The sequence below is a fragment of the Sander lucioperca genome, chromosome 7, assembly GCF_008315115.2.
Source record: "Sander lucioperca isolate FBNREF2018 chromosome 7, SLUC_FBN_1.2, whole genome shotgun sequence".
NCBI classification, from domain to species: domain Eukaryota; kingdom Metazoa; phylum Chordata; class Actinopteri; order Perciformes; family Percidae; genus Sander; species Sander lucioperca.
In genome coordinates, this window is record NC_050179.1 from 11,131,127 (window position 1) to 11,157,240 (window position 26,114).

Consider the following 26,114-nt stretch of genomic DNA (forward strand, 5'->3'; position numbering starts at 1 on the left):
GCTCATTGATCCTTGCTACAGATAACTCCATTATCAATACATAAATGCATAATTTTTTGCTGCAGTTGACCCAGCTCGCCATAATGTTCTCCTAGACATGTTTAAGTACAAGTTATTATAAATTATAATATTCCATATTTTCTCATTTACTTCCACTGGTAATCATGCAGATGCAGAGTCTTATTTACCCAGGTTTTGAGATACATGATGGTGATACTGTCTCTGAGATTTCTTCTCCACCCCAAACACAGGGGTGCATGTAATTTAATTTGTGGTGATCTAAACATTGGAAAATTACACTTAAAGTCCTCAAAGGTGAGTTTTGCTTGTTGTTAATTCAGTTGGAGTTCCATTCAACTTCAACCTGATCTTATCTAATTAGCCACAATAACTGAAAACACGTGTGGGTGTTTTGGGCTACTATTCATTTAGATTTTGTTAAAGCTCCCCTCCACTCAAAAATGTGTTTTGCTTTTTGTTACTTCACTTGAATGTTTTAGCTGTACTGTGCAGAATGATGTATGTTCAGAGTTTGTTTCCATACTCATCTGCTGAAGGGGGAAAGTTTATCTGTGCTCACCTTTAATCTTCATTTAAGATATGTATGTACGAGCATGATTTTGTGACATTGTTTGGAAGCGAATCATGGTCCAGTATGCAACTTACACAAGTGTGATTTGGAAAAGTGAAACCTCCAGTGCACAAACTGTACACTAAGAATAAATTTTTCAGTGGAAACATCTTGTGTCCATCAGTTAAACTTTTTATATGAATAATGGAGATTCTGGATTTATCAATGAGGGAGAAGGAGCATATGTCATTTAAAGATCTTTTAACAAAGTAATTGATCGCTGTCAAGAGATGTTATGAGGCCAATTTCTTTGTTAGAAGTAGTTACAATAAAAAGTTGACTGTGAGGTCTGTGGATTATCCAGAGATGCTGCTCCAGAACGTCATTTTTAAAAACTGTGAACGCCACAACTAAATTTACATTTATCTCCACTTTGAAATAGTGGCAGCAGACATCTCAGAGACAGATATCTCACAAAACCTGGGCAAATAAAAAAAAAACTATTTATTGTACTGTGTGTAGCTGATGACGGACGTATATCTTCATGGCTGTATACATAATGCGTATTTACTGTATGTTAGTTGATCAACCGTAGCTGTAAATTGAACGTTTGTGAATGCTAGTCTTTTTCTCTTGTGCACAGGATAAATTCACATGTTAATCTGTTTTTAAACCCCTCCTTAAATTACTGTCTCCTGATTATGTGAAATGAAATAATGCATCTTTTGTAATTTGGACTGACCCTTTAACCGTCAGAAGAGGAAAGGAAAAAGGAAGAAAAAAGTCAGAAATCCCTGCAGAGCAAACACACATTAGGGAAGATGGTAACTGGGAATTACAACAGACCTCACAAAGGTTACCAATTTACAGCTCCAGAGTTTGAGTCCAACACTATTTACTCACCAGACATTGCAGCGCCATGAGGAGGCAGCAGATGAGACATAAAAGGAACAAGCTGATGCACTGATCGAGGACAAGCAGCAGTGCTGGAAAACCAGAATACGCTATGTCTTGTTTGATGCTGTGGATTTGTTGCCTCATCCACCACTACTTTGTTTGGGGAGTCAGGGATTTGTGGTAAGGGATTACAGCAGGCCACAAAGGCAGCTTCTGAAGCAACCGATAACAGCAGCCAGTTGCTTCGGCTGAGAAGAGAGGCCAACAGTTGGGGTCCCAAAGATGCAAATGTTTGTGCAATGACTAAGACAGAAATGTTGCCACAGGATGGGACAGCTAGGAGAAGTGGATACTGTGTTGCACTGTTTAACATGAAAATGAATACTATTTCTTTTTCATTCAGTGGTTGAATCTCATTTTGAGTGTTTGAGATTCCCTCCTCGATTGGTTCAATTCAATTCAATTCAATTCAATTTTATTTATAGTATCAAATCTTAACAAGAGTTATCTCAAGACACTTTACAGATAGAGTAGGTCATATTGGTCCATTCAATACTGTATACAGAATAACATTTACATAATTGTTTCCTTCACCTTAAGCATCCTCTCCGTGCTCAGGATGGAGTCAACTCAGGTGCAGCCGAAAGCAGACTTCTTAAATTAATTTCCCCAAAATTCTGTGTATTGTGTGTTTTCTTGACTAATGGCTTGCATAGGTGGAGGCAAATCTTTAAAAAGGATAACAGTAATAAACTATGCACGAAAAGGATAAAAAGAAAACAAAGGAGAAACCAAGGAGGGAAAATACAAATAACTTTAGGAGAGGATTTTTCCAAAACATAATTTGTTTGCAGATCCTTGAGTGTTGTAATGAATTTTCATGTTTCATACAAAGAATGTCCCTTAGCCAGCAGCAATGGGAAGGTGGAGCTGTGCCCTTCTGTTTGGGTAAGATAACTCAGCGAGCTAATACCATAGGCTAATACGGAAGCAAAGGCAACTGTGTCGTCTTTTACTTATGGGCACATGTAGTTTATCTGGAGCCGCGCCAAAGACGGCACACAGAGGACTGCATGCCACGCAAACACATTTCTGATAAAATGCAAAAAACACAAGTCCTTCACTCAGCTGCATTGAGACAGTAAAAGTACTTAGACATAATTGAGACATAAACACACAGACACAGACACACACACACACACACACACACACACACACACACACAAACAAACACACACACGGGTTATTCAGTTATCTAGCCTATGTTCCTGCAGTTGTCACAAGCCTTTATAGCATATTGGACATGAATCTAACATAAACGATCAATCACAGAGCCCTTATCAATATTCCTCATTCTGAGTCTTGAACATCATTAGTAGATGAATATTGTGGGGTTCACTGCTGTCTTCATGTACCATGTCATGTTCACATGTTCTAATTGCAATGAAATGTAGATGTATTGGAAGATTAGGTAATTACTGTAAAATCTGATATTGACCCTTTGAATGTATATTTCTTTTAGAGCGAAATGTGCAAAATATTTGTTGTTGTTATTTTAGGGATTTGGGATGTTCGACATTACATGTAATCACTGAGAAACATCTGGAAACATAGGACAGAGGGTCTAATGCTTCTTTGTTAGCTGGAAAAGAAATAGGTTGTGAAACCTTTTGATACAGTCAAGTGGTGCAGCAGAGTTTTTTGTTGAGGCCAATAGCAAGATTTGAGTGGCTGCAGAGGTATTAATTGGTGGTGCAGACGACTACAGATCTATTTGTTGTTAAGAGCCATGCTGGACGTGTGCTGTTCTTAGATCCTGAGCATTAATACAAGCTGTGGACAATACTTGTTCCATTCCCTGTTGTGTCATGTTTTACTTCTCAGTTATCTTGTGATATGTTTTGTGTAACCTGCGGATTACTAATACACATTTGGTGCTCTAGAGTGTTTACAGCAGCAGGACAGTGTATGTGGGTTGACTCAAAACAAACTAAAGTGCCTATGATTATTGTAATGAAGGAACATGTCACACAGTGCAACAGTGTGTCTCATTGATGTGTTTTGTGTAGTTTCTGCTCTGTGGCACAGAGGAATTAAGCTACAGTATTTCAAGCTTTGGATACTTGTTAATAGGATCAGTTCACTGCTGGTTTCTTTGACAATAAAACAAGAAAACTATCTTCGCATTTTTAAAGTGTCCTACAGGTTGGTAACCCTAACCTGTTAAACGTTCATTGAGTAATACAAGTTGTTATAGGAATAGTGTGTGTGTGTGTGTGTGTGTGTGTGTGTGTGTGTATGGGCTTGTTTAACTATATTCGTGGGGTCCAAAAACCGGGAGTCCAGTATACTAGGTCCCGACAGCTTTGTGGGGCCAAAATGCTGGACCCCACAAGTTTAAAGGGCTGGCAAGACTTGCTTTTAGGATTAGGGATAGAATTAGGTTATGGTTAGGGTGAGGATAAGGGTTAAGGTTAGGCATTTAGTTGTGATGGTTAAGGTTAGGGTAAGGGGCTAGGGAATTCATTATGTCAATAACGGGTCCCCACAAAGCTAGTGCCACAAACCTGTGTGTGTGTGTGTGTGTGTGTGTGTGTGTGTGTGTGTGTGTGTGTGTGTGTGTGTGTGTGTGTGTGTGTGTAGGAGTGTGATGGGGGGGCATCATCAGCATCAGCGCCCACGACGTCACCCGAGTTTAAAGTGGGCCGCGCTTTACCCAGTGAAGTAGAGGAGAGAGAAGAGGGATGAAGCAGCGGCGGTTCCTCTTACAACACCTGTCTTCTGCTCGTCGCCGTGTATTGAACAGTGCTGGTTTAAACTCCAGAAACTACCTGCGTCAACCTACCTGCATTTTGAGTTTCTCAGTAGGCTAATTAAACATGGAAGACCGTGTTGCACCGTGGACCCTCTGAATTCTGTTTTGTCGAGGGCGATAACTTTCAATCTCAAGTCTCCCGAAGGGTGAGTTCAAACGCATTTCCCAGAAAACCGAACAATAAGGGCTTTGATTTAATCGGCAGAGGAGGCTAATGATGCTGCAGCATGCATGTCGCCACCATCGACAGTAGCCTATCTGTGGTTAAAAACAGCTTCGCAGATGTTTGTTAAAAGAGATAAATAGCTTTTATTACTATATTTTTGTTTGTGTCGTTGAAACGGGCTCGCAGTAACTTGGGGCGCAGTCGTTTGGCATTTGGAAAGCGCTGCTGTTGGCTGGTTGATGTGACAAATTGTGCTTTCTATTTAATTAGGCTATTGGCGAGTCTATCCCATTGAAATGTGCGTGCTGTGCCAAAGAGAAGGGCTGTATCATCCCGGAGAGTTTTTATAATTCTGCAGACATGTAGCCTATTGTTGTTTTTTGCACGGCTCGGAGCCTGCATGTTTTGCCAGGAAAAATATTAGTTTGAAAAAACAGATTTAAAAGCCGATTCTTGTAATGCATTGCATGCTAATGAAGTGCGTTACAGGATGCATAAGCAGTTGTTTCAATACAAGTTTTAATTATTTATGGGAATGTTTTTTCTGTTTCTGATAAGTTTGGTGAGTGATCATTGTATTGCATTTCTTGGTTCACATTAAATTATTACATTTGACAGTACGATTGGTTTAAGTGAAGCCTGTGTGACGCCAATTTCACAATGTCTTTCTCAGTCCAAGACTAATTTCTCGATAAGGGTTTAAGATAATTTTGTGTCCTTCAAAGTCAATGTTAAGAGGTGAATCTAGCAGCTGTGATGAAAATGTTGATTCATTTTAGATTGAAGACCACGTGTGTTGTGTTATGTCATTTTTGAGCCACTAGATGACAACAGAGTGCAAGCTAAAGCAGTTGATTAAACTTGCAGTAGTCTATTAGTCAATGAGCAGATCTGCACCATGGTTCAGTAATGGAATCATTAGCCTGCTGCTGTTGATTTCTTTTTCGTGGAAAAAATAAACAAACCAAAAGATGGCTTTTGTAAAAAGCAATGATATTTATTAAATCACTGGCAGATACATTAGGTGCACACATACACACACCAAGCAACGGGAGCCCTACCAGTAGATACTGTTGTTTTGCTCTGTTGGAGCTGCATACATTGTAGCCCACACTCTGCATGGGTTCCCCGCATTATAGCAATTTGTCATAAAGTAATTTATCATAAATGTACCTTGGCATTACAGCAATGCATGTTTTGTTTTGACCCTGATACTGACACATTTTGGCTATACAAGATACAAATACGACTATGTTTTCAAAAATTCTGATTTGCTTTGATGCCTTTAGTTCCTTTAAGTCTGTGGGTCTTTAATCACTTCCCAATTTTAACATTCTTTTTCCTCTTATAACTACACAAACCGCTCCACATGCACAAATAAATAATTCACATCATGCAAACTCGTGTTTAACTTACAATTACTGTTTGCCTTTCGTATTAAGAAGTTAGATGAGCAATTTCACAGTCAAAACTATTTCAAATTCACCAAAGCAACAAACAAAGCCAGTTGTGATTTCAAAATAACAGGAAATACTGTCAAAAAAGTTGACTTAATCCACATATTCCTTTATATTTATATATGTGTATATGTGTGTATATATATATATATATATATATATATATATATAATTTCATTGCTGTCCTCTGAAAACTGTATCTCCAAAATGTCAATCCCTGAGCATAAATAGCTGCCTTGTTTTCTGCTTTGTGACAATGGCAATTTTCAGCCAACTCAATGGGTTTTTAAATTGTTTATTTATCATAAGAAAAAGGATTTGTTTTTTATCAGTTTATCTTATCAATTCTAAATCACCAAATTTGGAGATGCATGGACAGCATTATCTGGTCAATGACCTTAGTAAGTAATTTAATTCCCTTATCATGCACATTTACACAATGTTTTGACAGCAAAGGACCACAGGTCGGATTAGAACCCAGGCGGCTGCAAAGGACTCACTGGCTACATGGGGTGCACGCTCTACTGGGTGAGCTTGAGGTTGCCCCTACTTTAGTATCATTTGTAATATTTATTTTACGTGGTCAAAAATACATTGTTTTTTATCAGACCCACTTCCAGTAGTTTCAGTCTGTTGGTGGATGGCATGCACTTGCTGAAGAGCTGTTACATGTTCAGTGAGCTTTAAAGTTATTTTCCCCTCTAATAAAGTGTCTTTTCATCATCTTTTCATCCTGTGATCTGTAGGTTGTTGTATACCATCTAGTGGTCCTCCAGGATTTGGGTTGGTTCAAACTGGGATTTCATACAAGTTTTTCCTGCGATGAGAGGTCATGCTGCCAGAAAACAAATTGATACTCAGTTCAGCCTCAGCGGCCTCAGCTCTCAGTAGAGCCAAGGACGACATTTGCCTCTGAGATGCCGTGAAATCTGACGTTATTTAATGAGAAGTGAGCGGACACATCTTTGTCTCATTTTCTGAGCTTTTCTAAAGCGACAGAGCCTTCAAGGGCACCTAAGTGGCTTTTGTATTTAGTAGATTTTTTTTACAGTCTAGTAAACCCTTTCAACTGGAAATCCCAATGTTTGGCTCAATCAATATGTTTAATTAGTGCTGATTAATGAAAGAGTGTGGTTGTGGAAGGCAATAGCTTTTTCACTTCACAAGGACACATTCTATTGGAAAACAGATAAATTGCTCTCCATAGTATGAATTTGATTTTACACAGTAAAAGCCATTCACAATGTAGATTAGACACATAAAGGATATATGACAGCTGTTTGTAAATACAATTTACATTTATTTTGGCCAGGACACACTATTTCATTCTTTAAATACCTAATTAATGTATTTAACACTTGATCAGCCGTTGGTTTGCACCCATGCAAGCTCAGTAATCTTGAAATCACATGTGAATTTAAAGATTTTAAAACACTCATAAGCAGATATGCTGAGAAATAATTTTACCCACAGGCCAGATATGTTGTTTGTCAGTCTCCAGCAGACATCGAGATATGCAGTATATACTGTGTGCTGTAGGAAAATGAGTGAGTTGGGTCCAGTTCACAGGGGGAAATCTGAGAGTTATAAACTTGACACTGATTTTTATGATCTAGTGCAGGGGTCACCAACACGGTGCCCGTGGGCACCAGGTAGCCCCCAAGGACCACATGAGTAGCCCTCAGGCCTGTTCTAAAAATGAAAATTGAATATTGATATTATCTGTTTCCCACCTTGTTAAGTCATTGTTGATAATTATTGTGAGAAATCATTAACGTAATCCGTGTTTTCACATAGATGAGTATCATTAATCATTAATAATCATATATAACTAAAGGCAAACTGAGCAAATTTGTTATTTCAGAAGAGCGTATCAAACTGGTAGCCCTTCGTATGACTCAGTACCCATGAAGCAGCTCTCAGTTTCAAAAAGGTTGGTGACCCCTGATCTAGTGAGTGAACCTCAGTATCCTGAAATATTTCAAGGCAGCGTTTCTTCCAGAGTTTGTTTTGAACACTGTTCTCTGTCAAAGCCCCTCAAAAGTAGCAGCTCCAATGACCTTTATTCTGCAAATGAAGCTGTTTTTGCTTCGTGCTGACTGATAGATCTTTATTATTTCAGCAAAAGTGCACTGAGCATTGAGCAAATACCCTGGAGCCATAGAAACTACATTTACAAAAGTTAATTAAATATATGGAGGCATAACCTGGACTTTTCTTTACTTTTGAAAGCTGTGACATTTACAGTTTGCACATCTGAAAAACATCAAAAACAAATATAAAAAAACATACACTCACATCTTATCTCTTATATATCTATGTAAACATATTTATGCTGCAGCCTATACACACTGTTTTAATTGGCTGTAAAAGCAGACATAGGCCTGTTTTTAAGTCCTTTTTGTCATGCATTTTCTTTTGGTGTGAGTCTGGACTGTAAAGAAAAACATGCTTGTGCATGATTTGCATCACAAAAAAAGTTAAATAAGTGCAAAGTGATGCTAAATGGTTAAAACAGCATAGCTAGTTGGCATTGAAAAATAAGAAGAAATCTGCAATTTAGATTCAGTTTCAATTATATGTTCGCTGTCCCAAAGGTCTGACCATGTCTGCATCTGATTACACTTGCTTGCATGCATTTAATTAATAATTCGACAATGCACGGCATTGATGTCGGTCAGCCAGTGCTCTGCAGGGGAATAGATTGCCTTTGCTTGATATCCAGCCACGGCCTCTTAGTGAGGAGCAGAAACGATGAGCTCAGGCAGATTTCAGATACAGGAGCACCAGTGTGGCGCTGCGTTAATCCCCCCTCCCTCAGGTGCAGCCGCTCCTGGGGAGGAACGCCACAGACTACAGCTCCTCACCGATGCATGGCCGCGCTCTGATTAATGCACTCATCAGTTCTTTTCTTGTTTGTTTTAATGACAAGCTTGTCCCTTGTGGGAATCTGGTGACTTTTTGCAAATACTGCTGATGCTTCTGCTTACACCTGCCACTTTTTTTTTTCTTGTCTCGTGAAAGGATCGTTGCCATAAAGCCAGAGTCTTTTGACATGACTAGGTTGTCAGTGGAAGTGCAGAAAAACAACACGACACATTTTCCACTGGAGATACAGGAAATGCATGTGCTGAGGAAATGAGCAGTGATAAGATCTCAGCGTGTTGGGATGTGTTGTGCTTTGTTGTGCTTTGTTGATAAAGCTATTATTCATCATTATGCCTGAGACAGCAAAAATACGCTTCTCCATCTCAGACATATGCTTTGTACGCATGGTTTACTTGCGACTTTACATTTGCAGTTAAGTTGTGCTGGCTTTTAATTACTGTTAAAAATTATTTCATCACTTATTTAGACTATAGAGAAACCAAAGAAATTCAATCTAATCTTTTATTTTAAGAACTGAGGTTGTTGAGTGGAAGAATTGAAATATGGTCCTCTCAGAAACATACTGAAATTGAATATTTAATGTTAATTTGACAGCATCAAAAACATTAACATTTTAAAACACTAAAGAGTGTTTTAAAATGTTGAGAACATCTGTTAAAATGGATTTGATTCATTATAAAAGTCCCATAAAAATGTTATGTAGTAGATGATTCATAACTGGGATCAAAGAGCGAGGCCGTTTCTAATACTTGATAAATGAGACAAATCCCAACAATACCCATTCCTCTTAAGAAGTTAAACAAACTCAAATATTCCCCAGAAGTGTGGGTGTGAACTTTGCATACGTACCAAATGTATTGAAACTCAGATTGTTTCCTTATCAAACAATATTTAATCAAATCAGTCATGTACATAGGAAAGAAAGATCCAGTAAAGGTAAAATGAATTTGCTTGAAGGAGTTTTATACTGGTCTTTAAGAAATATGTAATTAGCATGAAAGCTGACCTGAGCATGAAATCTTGAAGCCACAAGATTGTTACGTAGGAGTTTCAATAAGTACCCCAGTGAGTCCTGTACTGTATGTCTGAGTAGACTAGCTGACATGATAATTATTATTCACATTTCATATTAAACAGTAATTCTGCAACATGATCGATGATGGATGATCATCATCCTGACAAATGCAGACACGGAAGAGTTGTGGTCATGCCACATTTGGCTGCCTATATTTGATTGATGATTAAAAGTGGACAAATGATTCACTGTGCTCAACTGTCCATTAATAGTGTGATGCCTATTAGAGTGTGATACCTTGCCTCTGGCACCTTTCAGAGAGGGACCTCATCTGTGTGCACTTCTGGCCTCCTCTGTATCTGATTCAGAAACAGAGATGCTTACTTGCATACACTCAGCTCTGTTGCCACGTTGCATGGATACCTGACATATAACATATTACTGCCACATCTCAGCCACATGCTGTGCTACTCCGGTTTAATAAATGTTACAGATGCATCTTCTCCCGGCCTGTTTAATCAGTTCTAGCAAGCAAACTCTGGCCCACTTCCCATGTCTATTGATGGATCTTTGTGCTATCAGTGAGGCACTTTGAGCCCTATAACATAAAGCCCCTGCGCTTATTCAGCACCCTGGTACCTTGCTTGTGATCAATGGCCAGCAGTCAGGACAGTGAATGGAGCACAGATTGAACCACATCTGGGATTCAGATGCTGAATAACTGCCCACTCAACAGGGGCGGCTTATGAATAATACACCAGGCAGCCAAGTGTCCCAGGTCGCACTCGGACCTGCCCAGAGAGCATGAGGTCAGGGCACAAATACTTGGCACTAACACAGCAGTCCTGCCTGCTCCGGCCAAATGGGAGAATGGAAAGAATAGCCTCATGGCTGAAAAAGTAGCAAGTACAGTGTGAGGGTGTCGAGGAGATGTAGCAAATCTTACAGCAATTATCATTTTGGTTAGGTTTGCATAGACTTTTGTGAATATTTTTATATACAGCACAATGCTGGTTGAGATGGCAGAGAAAACTGTGATCAAAGACTCTGAGAGCATCAGACTGCATTACATTCAATTTATTTTGTATGTTGGATTGCATGGTGATATTTACACTATTGTGATATATAACACAATTACATTGTAGTTTTTTTTACACTGCAGAGAAATAGAGATACAGGAAGAGTTTTAACAATGTGAACCTATTGAAGCAGATGATTTATATAGAACACGTTTCAGTGCATTGTTTCTTCAGCGCAGTGGTTATATTCTGTATCCTAATGATTGTACAAGCAGATTCCTAATGCCTCTGACTTTAGATTCATGTGTATTCTCAATATCGGTTACATTTTGGCTTCATTTGAGTCTGTTAGTCGGTGATGAATATAGGCATCTTCTTTATGTATTCATCAGGCAGGCTGAACGGAGCACGAAGCACTCCTCTCTTTTGTTCATTTTTTAAAATGCATTCAGTCTAAGTACTGTAGGAGTGTTTTGCTCAAGGGGATTCAAGGACATTTAAAATGGTATAGTGGCAAAAATTTGGCATACATGTTTAATGCAAATCCGGTTGATGGAGCTCTCATTTCACGAAAATGAGATCACCTGGTTGCACGACTGTTGGGTTTAACGTGCTGCAGAAGCATATTTCCAGATTTAATAATCATGATGGTAAATCATTTCTCTTTTCAGTCATTGACTAGTGATCCAGAAGGTTAATGTGCTACACTAGCAGAGGGAGCAAACTATTGATCTAGAGAGGAATGTGGGAGCTTTTAGTCGTTAATATTCTATTCTTATTGGTTATTTTTAGAAAAGCAATTCCACTCAAATATACACAGATTCTTCTTGTGACAGATGCCACAGCATCTTTTAATTTCTCTGAATTAGCAGTGGAGTTTGGTCTGCACTTCATTGATTGTTATAATACCAAACTACAGTACATCAGTGATGTAACATTAACTCCGGTACTGTATGCAAATACAATTTGGAGGTACTTGTAGTTAACTGCTACTTCACACTTCAACTCCATTTTCTGACAGCTGCAGTTACTTTTCAGATTAAGTTTTACATAATACAACTATGTGATGAGTTTATAAAAAAACAACAATTTTTTAAGATTAAACTGGGGGTTCCAACCTTTTTGACTGGCGACCCCTTGTACTCGTCATGTTTCAAAACTGTCTGTGAGTTGTTGGCAGTTCCACCAAAGAGACATTTCCCCTTTAAACTTTTCAGATGGTTTCCTTTCAATACCAAAATGTCCAATATATCACAACAAATCAAAGATTACAGAAGAGTTATAAAATGAAAGTAGTAGTAGTATCAGTAGTTATTTTCTCTCCCATTAATCATCTCATGATCCCTCAGATTTATCTTGAGACCCTATAGGGGGTAGGAAGTGGTACTTCCCTAACAGTACATAAAGTAGTAAAGTCTTACTTCACCATGACCAGCTACCACAGTTAAACTGCTGCTTACACATTGATGCATCAGATTGATGCATACTTTCATATGTAATAATATTTCAGTCACAGAGGCCATTTTACTGCAGAACCAGAGAGTTTACTTTCATAATTTTAGTACATTTAGCTAATAATACCAGTGGCGGCTGCTGGTCTTTCAAAGAGGGGAAGCTCATTTTCGGCCTACATCATAAAAATTGTCCATTTATTTATAATATATATATATATATATATATATATATATATATATAAATAAAAAATAAATAAATAAATTTAAAAAAAAAAAAAAAAAAAAGAAGACTTTCAAATGGCTTTGCCAAAATCAGGTTGACAATATTAGCATTGTCTGCCATCGTGTGCAGTTTCCTAGCTGGCTAGTTCACCCCTACAACACTAGCCTAGCCTACTGTATGTATGTATGAATGAATGAACGATCTAACAAAACGATATTAAACTCGAAAGAGGAAATGTGGAAATAAGGTTAAACTGAAACAAGGAATGTGGTGTATAATTGTATGAAATGTATGATGAAAATTGGCTAGCAATTTCACCAAGTAAATACCAAGAAATAGGTTGCAGCAGTTCGTCTTTCGACTACACTTGCAAAATCCGCGATAGGACTGAGCTCGAATAGCTTCGGTGACTTATTATAGTACAAAAACGCTGTCAATCTAAAGGAGATGCAGTCTTTCGACAGAGTCTCCAATTATCACGCAGAAGCCCCGAGTCCAGGACAGCCCACTCCTCCATTCACCCCCAGAGACACTGAGCGTCCGTGGGCAGGACATAATCGCAGCATTTATCCAATGACCGTCTAGTTTCGAAGCACTGAAAAAAAACTGTTCAAAGCAGCCCCATTGAAGTCTATGGATGCTAGGCTTCAACAGGGAAATGCACTGTGAATGTGTACGGGAATGTATGAGAAGGAAATCGAGTCAGTCGACCTGCTATATGTACCTGATTCTGAATGAACTCGTCTTCGAGATGAACGTGTTGTAACACATTTTTAGTCAATAAAATGTTAACACTATAGTACATACTGTATTTGACCATTACTTTTTTGACATTTTAGGGGAAGCTGAGCTTTCTTTGCAGTCTTAAAGAAATCGCCTCTGTTTCTCACAGCCTACTGCATTGAACAGTCCACCTACGTAAACACCTTCTCGTAATCAACGGCGGCGTCACTACGTCGACCAGCGTAGCGCGCGTAGTGCAAGCGTAGGGTTCGGTTTGGTGGAAAAAAATTCTAAGGTTCGGCAGAAACCGAAACCCGTCAAAAAACCCAATATTCGGCCGAATCCAAAGCCGAATCCTGGATTCGGTGCATCCCTAGTTTTCCTATGTGTAAGACAATTCTGAAGTGCAGTACTCTTAAAAAAAAAAAAATCAACCCTCCTGTGAGATCTCAGAGGATTGTCTGCACAGAAAGAAAGGTGCATCCAGGCGCAGTGGCTTTTCTTTCCCCGCGTCTGCTTCACACACCGCTTACCCTGCGACATTTGGGACAAGTTTCTCACTGCTTGGCTTCTCACATCTTGGACACTGACACAAAATAAATGAAGACACCAAGAAGACACAAGGTTCAGAGTTGGAAAGGGTTGGTGGCTGAGGTGTGAAACTATTGGGGTGTAAAATTGCCCTGGCAGCCATGCTGTTGTTTCAGCATTTCATGGCAAGCTGCTCAGCTAGCGTCCTACTTGCCTGTTCAGTGCCTTCTTCCTTGTTTTTCTGTCCACACCATATTCTGCAGAGTTTGGCCCTCTCTCTGTAGAGGATGTTACTTTATGGAATACAGTTATAACTGTCTTGGCTGCTTTGTGTGCATGATTGTGTGGTTGTGCTTCCTTGACCAGAGCTTCAAAGCTCTAGTAGTTCAATTTTGTTCTCCTGGTGGGAGAGAGCAGAAGGTTCAACAGGCTAATATTCACACATTAATTTGTCCTAAGATGTCCAACTGTTCTCCAGCAGCTGTCATTATTCGCAGTCAGTCACAAGGTGGCTAATTGTCTCTGTGTGAGGAAGGAGAGCCTTACTGGTGCGAGGAGGAGGCTGTCTGGTGCTTCCTCCTGGTGGCAGCAGGAGGCCAGAGCCAGGCTGCGGAGAGAGGACAGATGTAGATGCAGAGGGCATTGTAAGACATTTCGTTGTATGTGATGCCTGGGGTTTGTTATTAGAAGCATGGGGCGAAACTTAGTGACTATTCTAAGCAGCAGGCAGAGCTATGTGACATCAGGCACATTGTTATTTTGATTAATCAAGTAGTGTTGTTTCACTAATTAGTTTTCTTATGGAAATGCAGGCCTAAAGCTGGTAATTGGTGACATGTTTATAACTGTAGACTCTGTGCTTGTTATGTGGATAAGGACCCAAATCTAATTAATTACAAAAAATGCAATAATGTTTGACAGTAAAAAAAAAATTACAAAATGAGGGCAAAGTTACTATATGCTCTATTCTACTATCCATATTTGATAATGTTTACTCACATTTGTTTCAAATTTTCTGCTCTTTCTTTGAACCACTTCTGAACAGATGGCTCGACCGGCTCTGCTAGTCTCCTCCCTTGTGTGCCTGATTCTACATTTATAAGGCTAACGTTAGACTAGATTAGTTCCTCTGATGTCCATGAAGCAATTTCTTATTATTGCCTGTGGTTGAAAGTGGGCAGACCGCTGCCTGGGAGCACACAGGACAGTGTTTGTCTGCTCTGACAGGCTGCAGAAAGTCTTTGTGGCCAGAGTGAAAGAAATAAAAGTATGAGGAGAGCCTCCCTCCAATGGGCTGTGTCTGGTGTTGGCCTGCCCTGCGGTAAGGCAAGGTTATTCAGATGAAAGATGGTGTTGAGATTAGTGAGCCCTGCCCGAGCGCGTGGACGTCCAGCATGCCGCACTGCGTGATTTATGAGAGTCATGATATCAGCAGTCGCCACATGAATAAACCATGTGTCCAGAATTAAGCTCCTGTTAAACGACGCACAGCATTTTCCCAGGTGCCTCAACCTCCAAGTGGAAATCACAGTCGTGAAAGTTGTGTTGTTGCTGTTGTGTTACAGCAGTCTCATGAGACTTGAGCCTGTTGATGGCCAAGTGCAGCAGCTGAAGAGCTATCAGTTTTAAATCTTCTGAGGATTTTCCTGATCGCTGATAATTCCCACGACTTTACCAGTGCTGTCAGAGAGGATGGATGGTTATACATTCATTAATGGTTGGATAGTTACTTGCAATGCAACCAAGTTGAGAAGATTTAAAGGCTTACCACAGAAGAATGTAACTCCACTAAATAATGTAATTCCATCCCATAATTTATTCAATGCCATAATAGCTCGTTAAATTAAAATGTTAGTATTTAAAGTGTCCTTTTTAAAACATACTGTGCTGGGGCTGCTGCAACAAGTGATTATTTTCATTATCGACTAATCTGGGGATTATTATTTTCAATTAATCAATAATCGTTTAGTCGATGAAATGTCTGAAGATTGTGACAAATGGCCATCACAATTTCCTAAACTGCCTGTTTTGTCTGAAGCTAAAAGCAAAGAATGTTTGTCAATTTTTAGCTAGAAGAAAATGTCTTCAACGATTAATCAGTTATCAAAATAGTTGATTTGAAAAAAGACTGATTGTGTGAATGTACAAGCAATCAAATTATAATTTGTTATGGACGCCTGCAATACTCAACATTCCAGTCTTCCTATAAAATGTATATATTTTTTGTATATTTTTTTGTCTTTTTGTACACAGGCACTTTCTTGACTGCATCCTGTGTCAATTATCCAGTCCTACCCTGATTGCCTGACAGCCTTGATATATCTGTGAGCCATCACTTGTTTTTACGTGCACTGAAGAAGACTGTTGAAATGCGTAGGCGCTAAGCCTATTTTTTGCATAGCAGTTTGCCTTAGTATTTATTGGTTATGGCTTATTGTCTAACCTCTCTCTGTTTGGTCTCATATGTCTTTGGATCCAAATAGCACCTGTTTTTTGTTACCTGCATCAGTGAAGTAGCATTCCTCAGGCAATCCACTGGCTTTTGCTCTCTCTATAACTATTTTTGTATATATTTTCTATTCTTTAAAGATATATAGTCAGAGGCACAACACAGAGCAACGAGCTGTGGTGGCTGAGTACATCAGTAAACTGAAAACTGCATATACTATGAATGCTGTACATGATAATAATATGAATATTGCGCATCTCTCCTCTGTCCATCTTCACTCTCTGCTTGGAAAATCAGATGCAAAAGCCCAGAGCTATAACAAGATGGAAATTTCTTCCTGTGTTATATGAAATACAGTAAACTCACTATGTCCTATGTCCTCACAAATGAGTTGAACTACTGATGTCCATAACCAGAACTAAGCAGTATTATAGTCCCATAGTGTCCGGTCCGAGATTGAAAGATTGTGAAGTTAATCCTTAGCTGGATCATGTCAAGCTGGCTTTCCTAATCATTCAAGTGTAATAAAAAGTAAAGTACCAAGGAGTGCATTTTTACTGAGATCAGGTATAAGACATTGAAGCCTTGGCTGCACTTCATGCTGTCAGCATTACTGAAATTCTCATAAATGGAGCGACAAACACCCTCTTGGGCTTTACGACTTCAATACGCTTGTTTGGTCTCTTTTAAAGTGATGTGTGTATATAGAGAGGAATACGAGAAACTAAGAAAAATCGCTAAATAGATTCCTTGTTGCCATAAAGGTCACTGTTTTATAAATAAAACAGGCTAATTTAATGTTTAATTGAAAGTTTTTTCTGTGGTGGAAGAAGCGTTTGAATCATTTCCTTATATAAAAGAAAAATAGCAATAGTCCTGCATTCAAAAGTGTACTTGAGTAAAAGTGCAGAAGATCATTAAAAAGACAGAATTCAAATATTAAAACTTGAAGTATTCCTTAAGCATAATACATTATCTGACTATTATCTGACTATTAGTATTGATGCATGAAGCAATACTTTAATATTGTAGATGTGGAACAATAAACTGTTGGGTAGTTTAAATTTATAACAAAAACTTGTAACATAAGATTTGCTTTTACAATCCTAATCTGCAAAGCAACTGGTAACTACGACTGTCGGATAAATGTACTGAAGTGAAAACATACTTAAATGTTCCTCTTGAATGTACAGGAGTGGAAGTGTACATTTGGGAAAAAAAATAGAAATACTCAAGTAAAGTACTAATACTGTACCTCTAATTTGTACAGTAGTTGGGTAAATGCACTTAATTACCTTCCTCCACTCAGCACAGTTGAAACATGAAAGAAAAAAAAATACTATTCAAAGAGGTTTTTACTATAGTTTTTGCAGTTGGTAGCAGCAGGATTTAGTTTTGTGCTGTTTAGCTGCTCCGCTTGTCAGAAACCAGCACGTCCCCCAACATATCATTGTCCTCCTGGCCTCTAACACATCAGACACTCAGGTGTGTGGCTGAAGCCAGGGGAAGCAGTGTCTATGATGCACCACACCATGGCCTCTCTAATGAGGCCTGACTCTTAATGACTCACAGCCCCTAGCAGCAGACAGGGATGGCCAGCACTGGGGCTTATCTCATTGGCACTCTGTGCTGCGCGGTTACACCTGTAACCTTTAGATCACTCCAAATTAGGTTGCTCCGGGAATCCTTCAGTAGTGATTACAAAACAGATTGAGTGGCTGGGAGAATTCTCATAAAAATTGTATATGAGCTTTCGGCTTGAATCTAGAGGAGAGATAATAGGCTGATCGTGCAAAGACATGTTACACACACACAGAAGCCCACAACTGATCAGGCATTCTCTCTGTTACTCCAGACAAGATTGCAATACCGAGCAATGTTTCCGTTGACTGGTTTCCATTATATAGATGTAAATTAACACAAGCAACACGAAACTGAGCATTGTGATAAATGAGCACATCAAGCACTAAGATGAGCCTGAGAAGCAGCTGGGATCTATAGATGGGAGGTGAGCTTCTGACTTGTGCCAGTCAGTCATGCCTGCTGAGCATCATTCATGGAAGAGTGCAGGTGCTGGTCAGCTAAGGGCCGCGGTGGTTAATTGCATTGCACTTTAATAAGTCACACGCTGAAGATACATGGCTTTAATCATGCAGATGTCTCTGCTGATAGGCAGTGCTGGGGACATATGTAGCTCTGGCTCATCCATGTCAGTGTTTCTGCAGGCAGGTGTCCGATGTTAACTAGGGTGTCTGTGTCAAGATTCAGATGTCCTTATCCTCACATACACTATCCTACATACACCTTAACACTCTCGTACTTTGCACTTGTCTCTCCGTCAATAGCCTAAAAGATGTTGCTATTTCAGCAGTTTGTCAGCGAGATCAGATGCAGCAGCTCAGCGATTGAGAGGGTTTCATAGTCTCAGTAATCAAAGTGGCGAGGAACAGGAGAGAAATTCATTTAAGGGGAAATAAGGTCTCTGGAGAACATTTTTGTTTGGTGTGACGTGAACATGTTTGAAGTCAAAACAGAAACAAACTGTTTTCGTGGATGTTGGCAAATGCAGGGAGTAGGCATGCAGGAGAGCCCCAAGTGATGAGTGTCACATTGATCCAACTTGTCTGTCTTATGCAAGGCTCTTTGTTCACACTTGCTGTATGCAGAATCAACAGAAGTTCACTTCGACCCAGTCTACCATTATTAAAAGTTTGTTACCTTTTTTCTTTTTTTTAACATTCAAATGTTAAAATCCACGTTAAAGGACACAGCAGGGATCTGTTCAGGTACGACAAAATATAAAGGAGTTTCTTGTCCTTGACATTCAAATCTTTAATGTTTAAAGTCACCAGTCTGCTCTACTGACATATGCTGTGCTGCATATAAATAACAAGTGGAGGTAGATTGTGACCAGATATGGCAAAAATAACAATAGTGACAACCTTGACAGAAGATTTGATTTCAGATCAGAATTTGCAATGGCAGTCTTTTTTTTTTAGTATGGTGGATCGCAAAAAAAAGCAAAATTAATTCCTATTCACTACTGTTAGAATAATTTACATTATCAAATGATAGACAGAGACCACTGAAGAGATATTAAAGTTCATTTTACTCGAGAACCCAACGAGGAGGCCTTCTCCGTACTACGAAATAGTACAGACAATGACCTAACGAAAAGCTCTCTACAGCAGCTTTTGTAATACAACGTAGAATGTGATAATCATGATACAAGTGTTGGTGTCGTCAGTTGTTTATCTTGTCAGAGTCGATGACGTCTCCCCTATCTGGTCTGAGAGGGCATGAACACACCGTGCTCAGACAAGGACACGCAATGGCTCCATATTATCTTGTTTAGAGTTCAAGTAGTGTTATGGTTTCTTAACAATATCCACAGCAGTTTAATTTAACAGAGAGAGATAATATAATATTATTCTATGCAAACAGTTTAATAAATAACAAGAGGGAAAGTATGTAAATCAAAATTTCCCTAACAACTACAAACAAAAATTTCATTATGTCGTAAGAAAATAGGCAAATCTGAAGGGTCCGTAATTAAGCTAAGTGCTTTGTTGCATACTTCAGGAGTTAAAAGTTGGGAGAAAACATATATTTTATTATACATATTTTATTATTATAAAGTCATCAAACAGAGCTTAAAAAATGGAAGTGATATTACCACAATTGAGCACTAGCAAAATGCAAAAACTAAGTATGGGCTTTTTATCAAATCTGCCAAATTTGATCCAGTTATCCAAATGTTAATGTTATTTTATTGATACATTTGTGCTTGTTCTAGTAAAGGTGAAGTGTATTTGTTGTATATATGCTGTATGATGGTGCCTCTATAGACAGGTTAATTTAAATTCAGTTTTAATTGCCAATCAGAGATATCTAAATTATGTTATTTGTGAGTACAATACACATAGCTAGTCCACCTACAATAATTCTTCAGTCTTCTGTCTCAATGTCCACCGAGCTGGGCCTTAGCAACAGTTTACATGCAAAAGAAAAATGTTGAATTATTTATTAGGCCAAGAACAAAAACAGACGTATTATTTTGTCATGCTTATGTTAACATCTTAATTCAGAATTCACAGCACATGAAGGACAGAAGAATCTCAAACCCGACCTCTGACCTTCTGGAGGAATCATTAAGAGCAGTGTGTCATGAAAGAGATGATAAACATCAATGTTCTGTTCATACCTGCATTATCATTGCAATAACCCTTGTGTAGGCTTTGTTAATGAGCACACACAACGTCATCTTGCCACATTGTGGACAAGCCACTTGTAGTGTTTGAAGTGTGAACAGAGTTCATTGTATTGGGCCCCTTTGATTTAATGTCTGCTTTTATTCATATGTGTATTCGTGTGTCTGTGGATACCAGGTAGGAGGGACACTGGAATATGGAATGAAAACTGTGTGGTTGGATGTGGAGGCTGTGCAGAGTAAATTGACCTTTCAAGAGCAGCTTGTGTGAACTATATCCCTGTTGAGATTCTTGATCCCATAAGAAATGTATGAGTTTGTGTGTGCACATGCGTGTAAGAGCATGCAAAGGAAACATGTGTCATCATAAGCTCATTATTTTTCTTCTCTCCACAGATCTGCGACGTGTCATCACCTCTCCCAGTGAGTGTGTGTCTGGGCACAGCTGCACTTCTGTCACTTTGTGCTTCCACACCCCCCTCAGCATCCACAAAAAACACCCAGAGACCACAGGCTGTAGGATTAGGTGGGTTTAAGACCATGTGCCTCCGACTGCTTGTCCTGGCTACCTTGCCACATATTCATGATAATCCTAATTTTATCACCTCTCGGTCTCCGGCTGCAGGCTTGTGACTGAGAGCTTGTGGGGTTTGCAAAACTGTGACATGACAAGTTATGAGGTTGTCCAGAACCATTCAGAGAAATGACTGAGGGTGGTGGTCTAACCACAGGAGCAATAAAAGCTTTCTAGTCAATCAAGCAGGGTCCCTGCAGTATTTAACAGAATTGTTTTAGAGAAGGGCCTGAATATGAAAGCAGCTGTAGCCTTTAACATGTGTGTATCTTGATTAAGCATCCTGTTAAGGAAATGAACATGACTTTAACCTCTGCCTGTTCAGATGAACTGTTACTTAGAGGAAGTGGAGGTCTGATTGATTTTCTTTCACATGTGAGTGAACTACATGCAGCTATCAATGCAGAAGATTAGCTGAACATGTGAATGTCTGTGTTATTGGATACAGTCACTCAGAAATATTGAACACATCCCATATACGACAATAAAGCATGTGCAGGGCACACAGCCTAATGTATATATGCAAACACACCGTCACATATGCATATGATCACTATACATTGAGCCATACAAAGATACATAGACAAGTCAGTTTCCTTATATTAATTATCATGTGTTTGTTGTTTATAATACAACAATATGTGAGTTTTTTTATTCTCATGTTCCCGAGACACATCACCACACATAACATGCTGATGGAGATGGTGGCCTTCAGGTATTAACCTAAAGTATGAGATATCTTGTGTGTCAGTCATTCATGTGTCATACGTCCTTTATCTTCTGTAGCAATGAGCTAAGGTAAGACCTGCTTGTGTAGCGAATCCATCACTGTCATGCACCGTTGATCATATGCACTCTTCTTCTGCCTATAGGTCTAATGAAATACCCTGCTGGTCTAAACAAATCAGCATCTCTGTCACTGTCACAGGGAGGTTTCATCTCTGCAGCTGTGCTTTTTGAAGGTCTTACTGAAGGAGAAAAGCATTTGAGCAAATGTTAGACAAGCAGAGGCATGTATTGCAACAATCCTAGCTTAAAAACTACTCTAAAGGAAAAGTTTGAAAATTTTCATCTTATGTTTTTCGTGCAAATTTCATTCATTCATTCATCCCAAACATCCAATGTAATGACTGTGTGCATGTTTATTTACAGCTCAGCCTCTCACCTATCTCAGAATTCATCAGGAAGTTATAAAGCCTATAACCTTAGCCTTAGTTGGCACTGCCTCAGGCAAATTGATGCCCACTTGCATCTTTGCAATTGATTTTGCTTACAAAGTTGGGCCGCCTCTAAAATGTGCCTCAAATTCTGTCTGAACACATGGTAAATCTCAGTAATTACTTGCCTAATGATTTTAAATAGTTTCGCATATAACCCCCTTTAAAACCACAACTTGTTGTTTTTACACTGTTTTTTGTACAGTTTAAACAAACAATTTATAATAAGCTAATTAGTGAGCTTTAGAGGTGCTGGTAGGTAGATTTTGCTACCTTTGGACAGAGCCAGGCTAGCTGTTTCCACTTATTTCCAGCCTTTAGGCTAAGCTAAGCTAACTAGCTGCTGGCTGTAGCTTCATATTGTCTTATTCTTGTTGTCAAGAAAGCGAATAAGCATATTTCCAAAAATGTTAAACTATTCCCTTAAACAAACATAAGCTTGTGTTTTGTGCATAATCTTATCTCAAAAACTACTTCAAAGGTGGTTAGATTACTGGAGATGTACCATTTCCAAGTACAAACAGGATCTTGTTTGAAAGGCCAATATGAGAACTGATCCAAGTTACAGTCAAACGACAAACCATCTATGTTTTTTTCCCTGTCCTCCTCTCAGAGTGAAGAATGGGGTTATCTGTTGCCCTGCCAGCCCTGCTGCTTGTTCTGGGCTTGATCACTAATGTATGGAGTCTGAACCCGGATGACCCCAATGTCTGCAGCCACTGGGAGAGGTGAGCAGTATCCGCATGTGTTTACCAGTACATTAAATTTTAGATTTAATAGAGAATCTGCTGTAGTTAACCAGTGCCAGCTTCCAGGACTGACGTTGTCAATCTGGAATTTTTATAATGTACCTGCTACAAGCACGTTTAACTAAAGTTCCAGATCTATTCTCAAAGTCCATACAGCTGTATCGATTTCACACAGCTCATGTCGCCAAGCTCTGAGAGATGGGAGGAGTTGCAGCTTCAAATGAAATGTGCAGGCAAATTGATCAGTGTACTCTCATCCCAATCAATCACAACAGTATAGAGCCTGAATAATTATTAGTTGTGCTTGGCAGTGTCACTTATGAGAAATAAGCATGAATAATTTCTGTCCTCGATGCAAAGGGGAGGAAAGAAAGCTGTGAAGATATATTATCTGGATTATTGCCTGACCAAGGTGAGTGTACTTAGGGATCATGGTTCCACCTTGTTGGCATCGAAATGAATCCCTAAGTGGGTTGTGTTCATGGCTTTGAGATCCTCCAATATCCTCAGACTGCCTCTGGATGCATATTTCACTAACATGAATCACCTAAAAGCTCCCTTCAAGTCCTTTCTTTGCATATCAAAGTTAGTGTGTTACTTTCATTGGAACTGTTACCATTGACATGACCTGTTTGCTGTTATTGTTTTTTTTTGGAGCAAGAAAATCTCTGTTCCCAGCAATGTTTACTATGATTGCAGCAGTGTCTTCCACTGATGGAAGAATTATTCAGATCATTTACTAATAATAAAAGTACAAATGTACAAATACCCCATTACAAGTAAAAGTCCTGCATTCAAAATGTTACAAATGCAGTATTATTATCAGCAAAATATACTTAAAGTATCAAAGCCAAAGTAATCGTTCTGCAGAAAAATGGCTCCTGTGACTGATATATTGTTTGTTTATACTGATGTATTAATGTGCAAGCAGCATTTTTACTATTGTAGCTTCTCAAGGTTAAGAAAATTTTAAAGGGGAACTATGCAGTTTTTTTTAGCTTAACTGAACAGCTTCGGAGTCATTGGAATGGTTATATGACTTTTTTCGAGTTGAATGGTGGTCGTCTCGCTCCCCCCTAGCGCCTGTGAGCTGAAAAACCACCCTTGCAACTTTGGGCCGGCGAGTCGCCTCAGCGTCAGGAAGTATCGCGTGATATCAGATCTCGCAATGCAACAAATTGCTTCACGGCACTGCACACATACGCCCATTCAGGAACCGGCTAACAAGGTAACAATGGGGTTTTTCACACTATCGTCATGGCTGAGCCAGCAAAAAAGAAGCAGAAAGCTAGGAAAGTATTGTCGGAGGAACAGAGTAAGAGGAAACGGCAGACTGACAGAGCGATGAGTCAGACACAAGTAATCATATGAGCTGCCAAATATCTATTCCGAAGCTGTAGGGGGAGCTCTATAGAGAAACCTGCGAGCAAAAAGCGAGAAAACAGCGAAGAAATGGCCAAAACTGCATAGCGCCCCTTTAACTACTTTTATATACAGTTTAATAGTTCAGTCTAGTGGTTCCCAACCCAGGGGTCGGGCCCCTTCCAAAGAGACACATGACAAATTTGAGGCGTCTTCAAATGTTTAATGGTGGAGGAAAGAAGATAAAAATACAAATTTATGTAGTTCTGTTACACATATTTGTATTTTTTTTTTGTAATATTCTCTCATCTTAGTTGTTTGTGTGACATTTTTGATACTTGAATTTCTTTGGGCCTCAAACAAATTATTTAATTGAAACAATCTGTCGGTCAGTCGGTTGGTCCAAAAAAAATTGCCCACCCTTTGGCAGCCACAGTTTTCGCCCTAGGTGTTTTTGTGTGTGTTTGTGTGTGTGTGTGTGTGTGTGTGTGTGTGTGTGTGTCTGCATGAACACGTGAAGCTATTGCGAATTTGCGCTCGTTTTAATGTAAAATCTGAAAATGTACTAGTAAATATAGCTGTCAGATAATAGTAGTGGAGTAAAAAGTACAATATTTCCCTCTGAAATGTATATTGAAATGATTATTATATAAATTTGTCTCAAAATTGTACTTAGGTACAGTACTTCTTTCTACCACTGGTGTCCTAATTTCTGTCTTGTAGCTACGCTGTGACTGTCCAGGAATCCTATGCTCACCCATTTGACCAGATCTACTACACCAGATGTACAGACATCCTCAACTGGTTTAAATGCACAAGGCACAGGTACACTTGGATAAGCCTCCTTATTTGTCCCCCATATTTGTTGACTGTCCCCCAAAATCATAGCCAAGTCAATGAAGGCCACAGTAAATGTCCTTGTTAATGTGGCTGACAGTGAAGTGCTCAAACCCAGGATGCCTTTGACTGTCATCATCTCACCATAAATGTTTTAATTACTCCATTAAGGTTTATGGTCACCTCCCAAATACTGACTTTTAGGTTTTAAAAAAAAAAAAATTCCACTGGCTTGGTTGTACTTTAAAAACTAATCGTGCTACAACTCTCTTTTACCTTCTATATGTTTTACTGCCCTTCGGAAAGGGTCACTCTTTACATCACGTAGCTGTCTCGTGTGTCTGTTTTTCCAGGATCAGCTATAAGACGGCTTACCGGCGGGGAGTGAGGACCATGTACAGGCGCCGCTCACAGTGTTGCCCTGGTTACTTTGAGAGCGGAGACTTGTGTGTTCGTGAGTATCCTTTTTTTTAACTCCTTTGTCCTCTATGATAACATTTCAGTTTACGTCAGCGAGACATTTACAGAACGGGAGTAAATATTAGGATTGATCGTTACAGTGGGTGGCTTGAAGATGAAGGTACAACTCCCCACCAGGCCGCCGTCGGCCCTCCGCCTCTGTCGCCCCCACTCCGGTCTGATCCTCTTTATTACGAACACCTCATAACACACCACCACTAGCTCCTCTGTTAGCATGCCACCATCCATGGGAATTTACTCAGTTTAAGGTGATTGAGCATGATTTACCATGAAGGCACTGTATACTGCTCTCTACTTCACTCTTCCAGCACAAGTAATTTAATCGAAGTTGTATAACAATGAGAAAAATTAACGAGCCAAGGGGCTCCTGGTTATAGACTGAGTAGACATAGCACTTGCCATAAAACCACACCAGAATTCAATAACATAAAAAGAGCAGAAGCCGTGGAAATTGGACTGTAGCAATGCCCTGATAA

General features: G+C 39.3%; 1 protein-coding gene across 5 annotated transcripts in view; it reads left to right on the forward strand.

The window, feature by feature from the left end:
- Positions 1–4,165: 4,165 nt before the first annotated feature.
- Positions 4,166–26,114, forward strand: part of megf11 (multiple EGF-like-domains 11) — a 76,029-nt gene continuing 54,080 nt past the window's right edge. For all 5 annotated transcript variants that reach the window (XM_036003351.1, XM_036003355.1, XM_036003352.1 and 2 more), the window contains exons 1-5: positions 4,166–4,429; positions 20,816–20,945; positions 22,824–22,938; positions 25,045–25,146; positions 25,512–25,612. In XM_036003351.1, the coding sequence (XP_035859244.1) occupies positions 22,832–22,938; positions 25,045–25,146; positions 25,512–25,612 (310 nt within the window). In that variant the 5' untranslated portion in view covers positions 4,166–4,429; positions 20,816–20,945; positions 22,824–22,831. The remainder of the gene's footprint in view (positions 4,430–20,815; positions 20,946–22,823; positions 22,939–25,044; positions 25,147–25,511; positions 25,613–26,114) is intronic.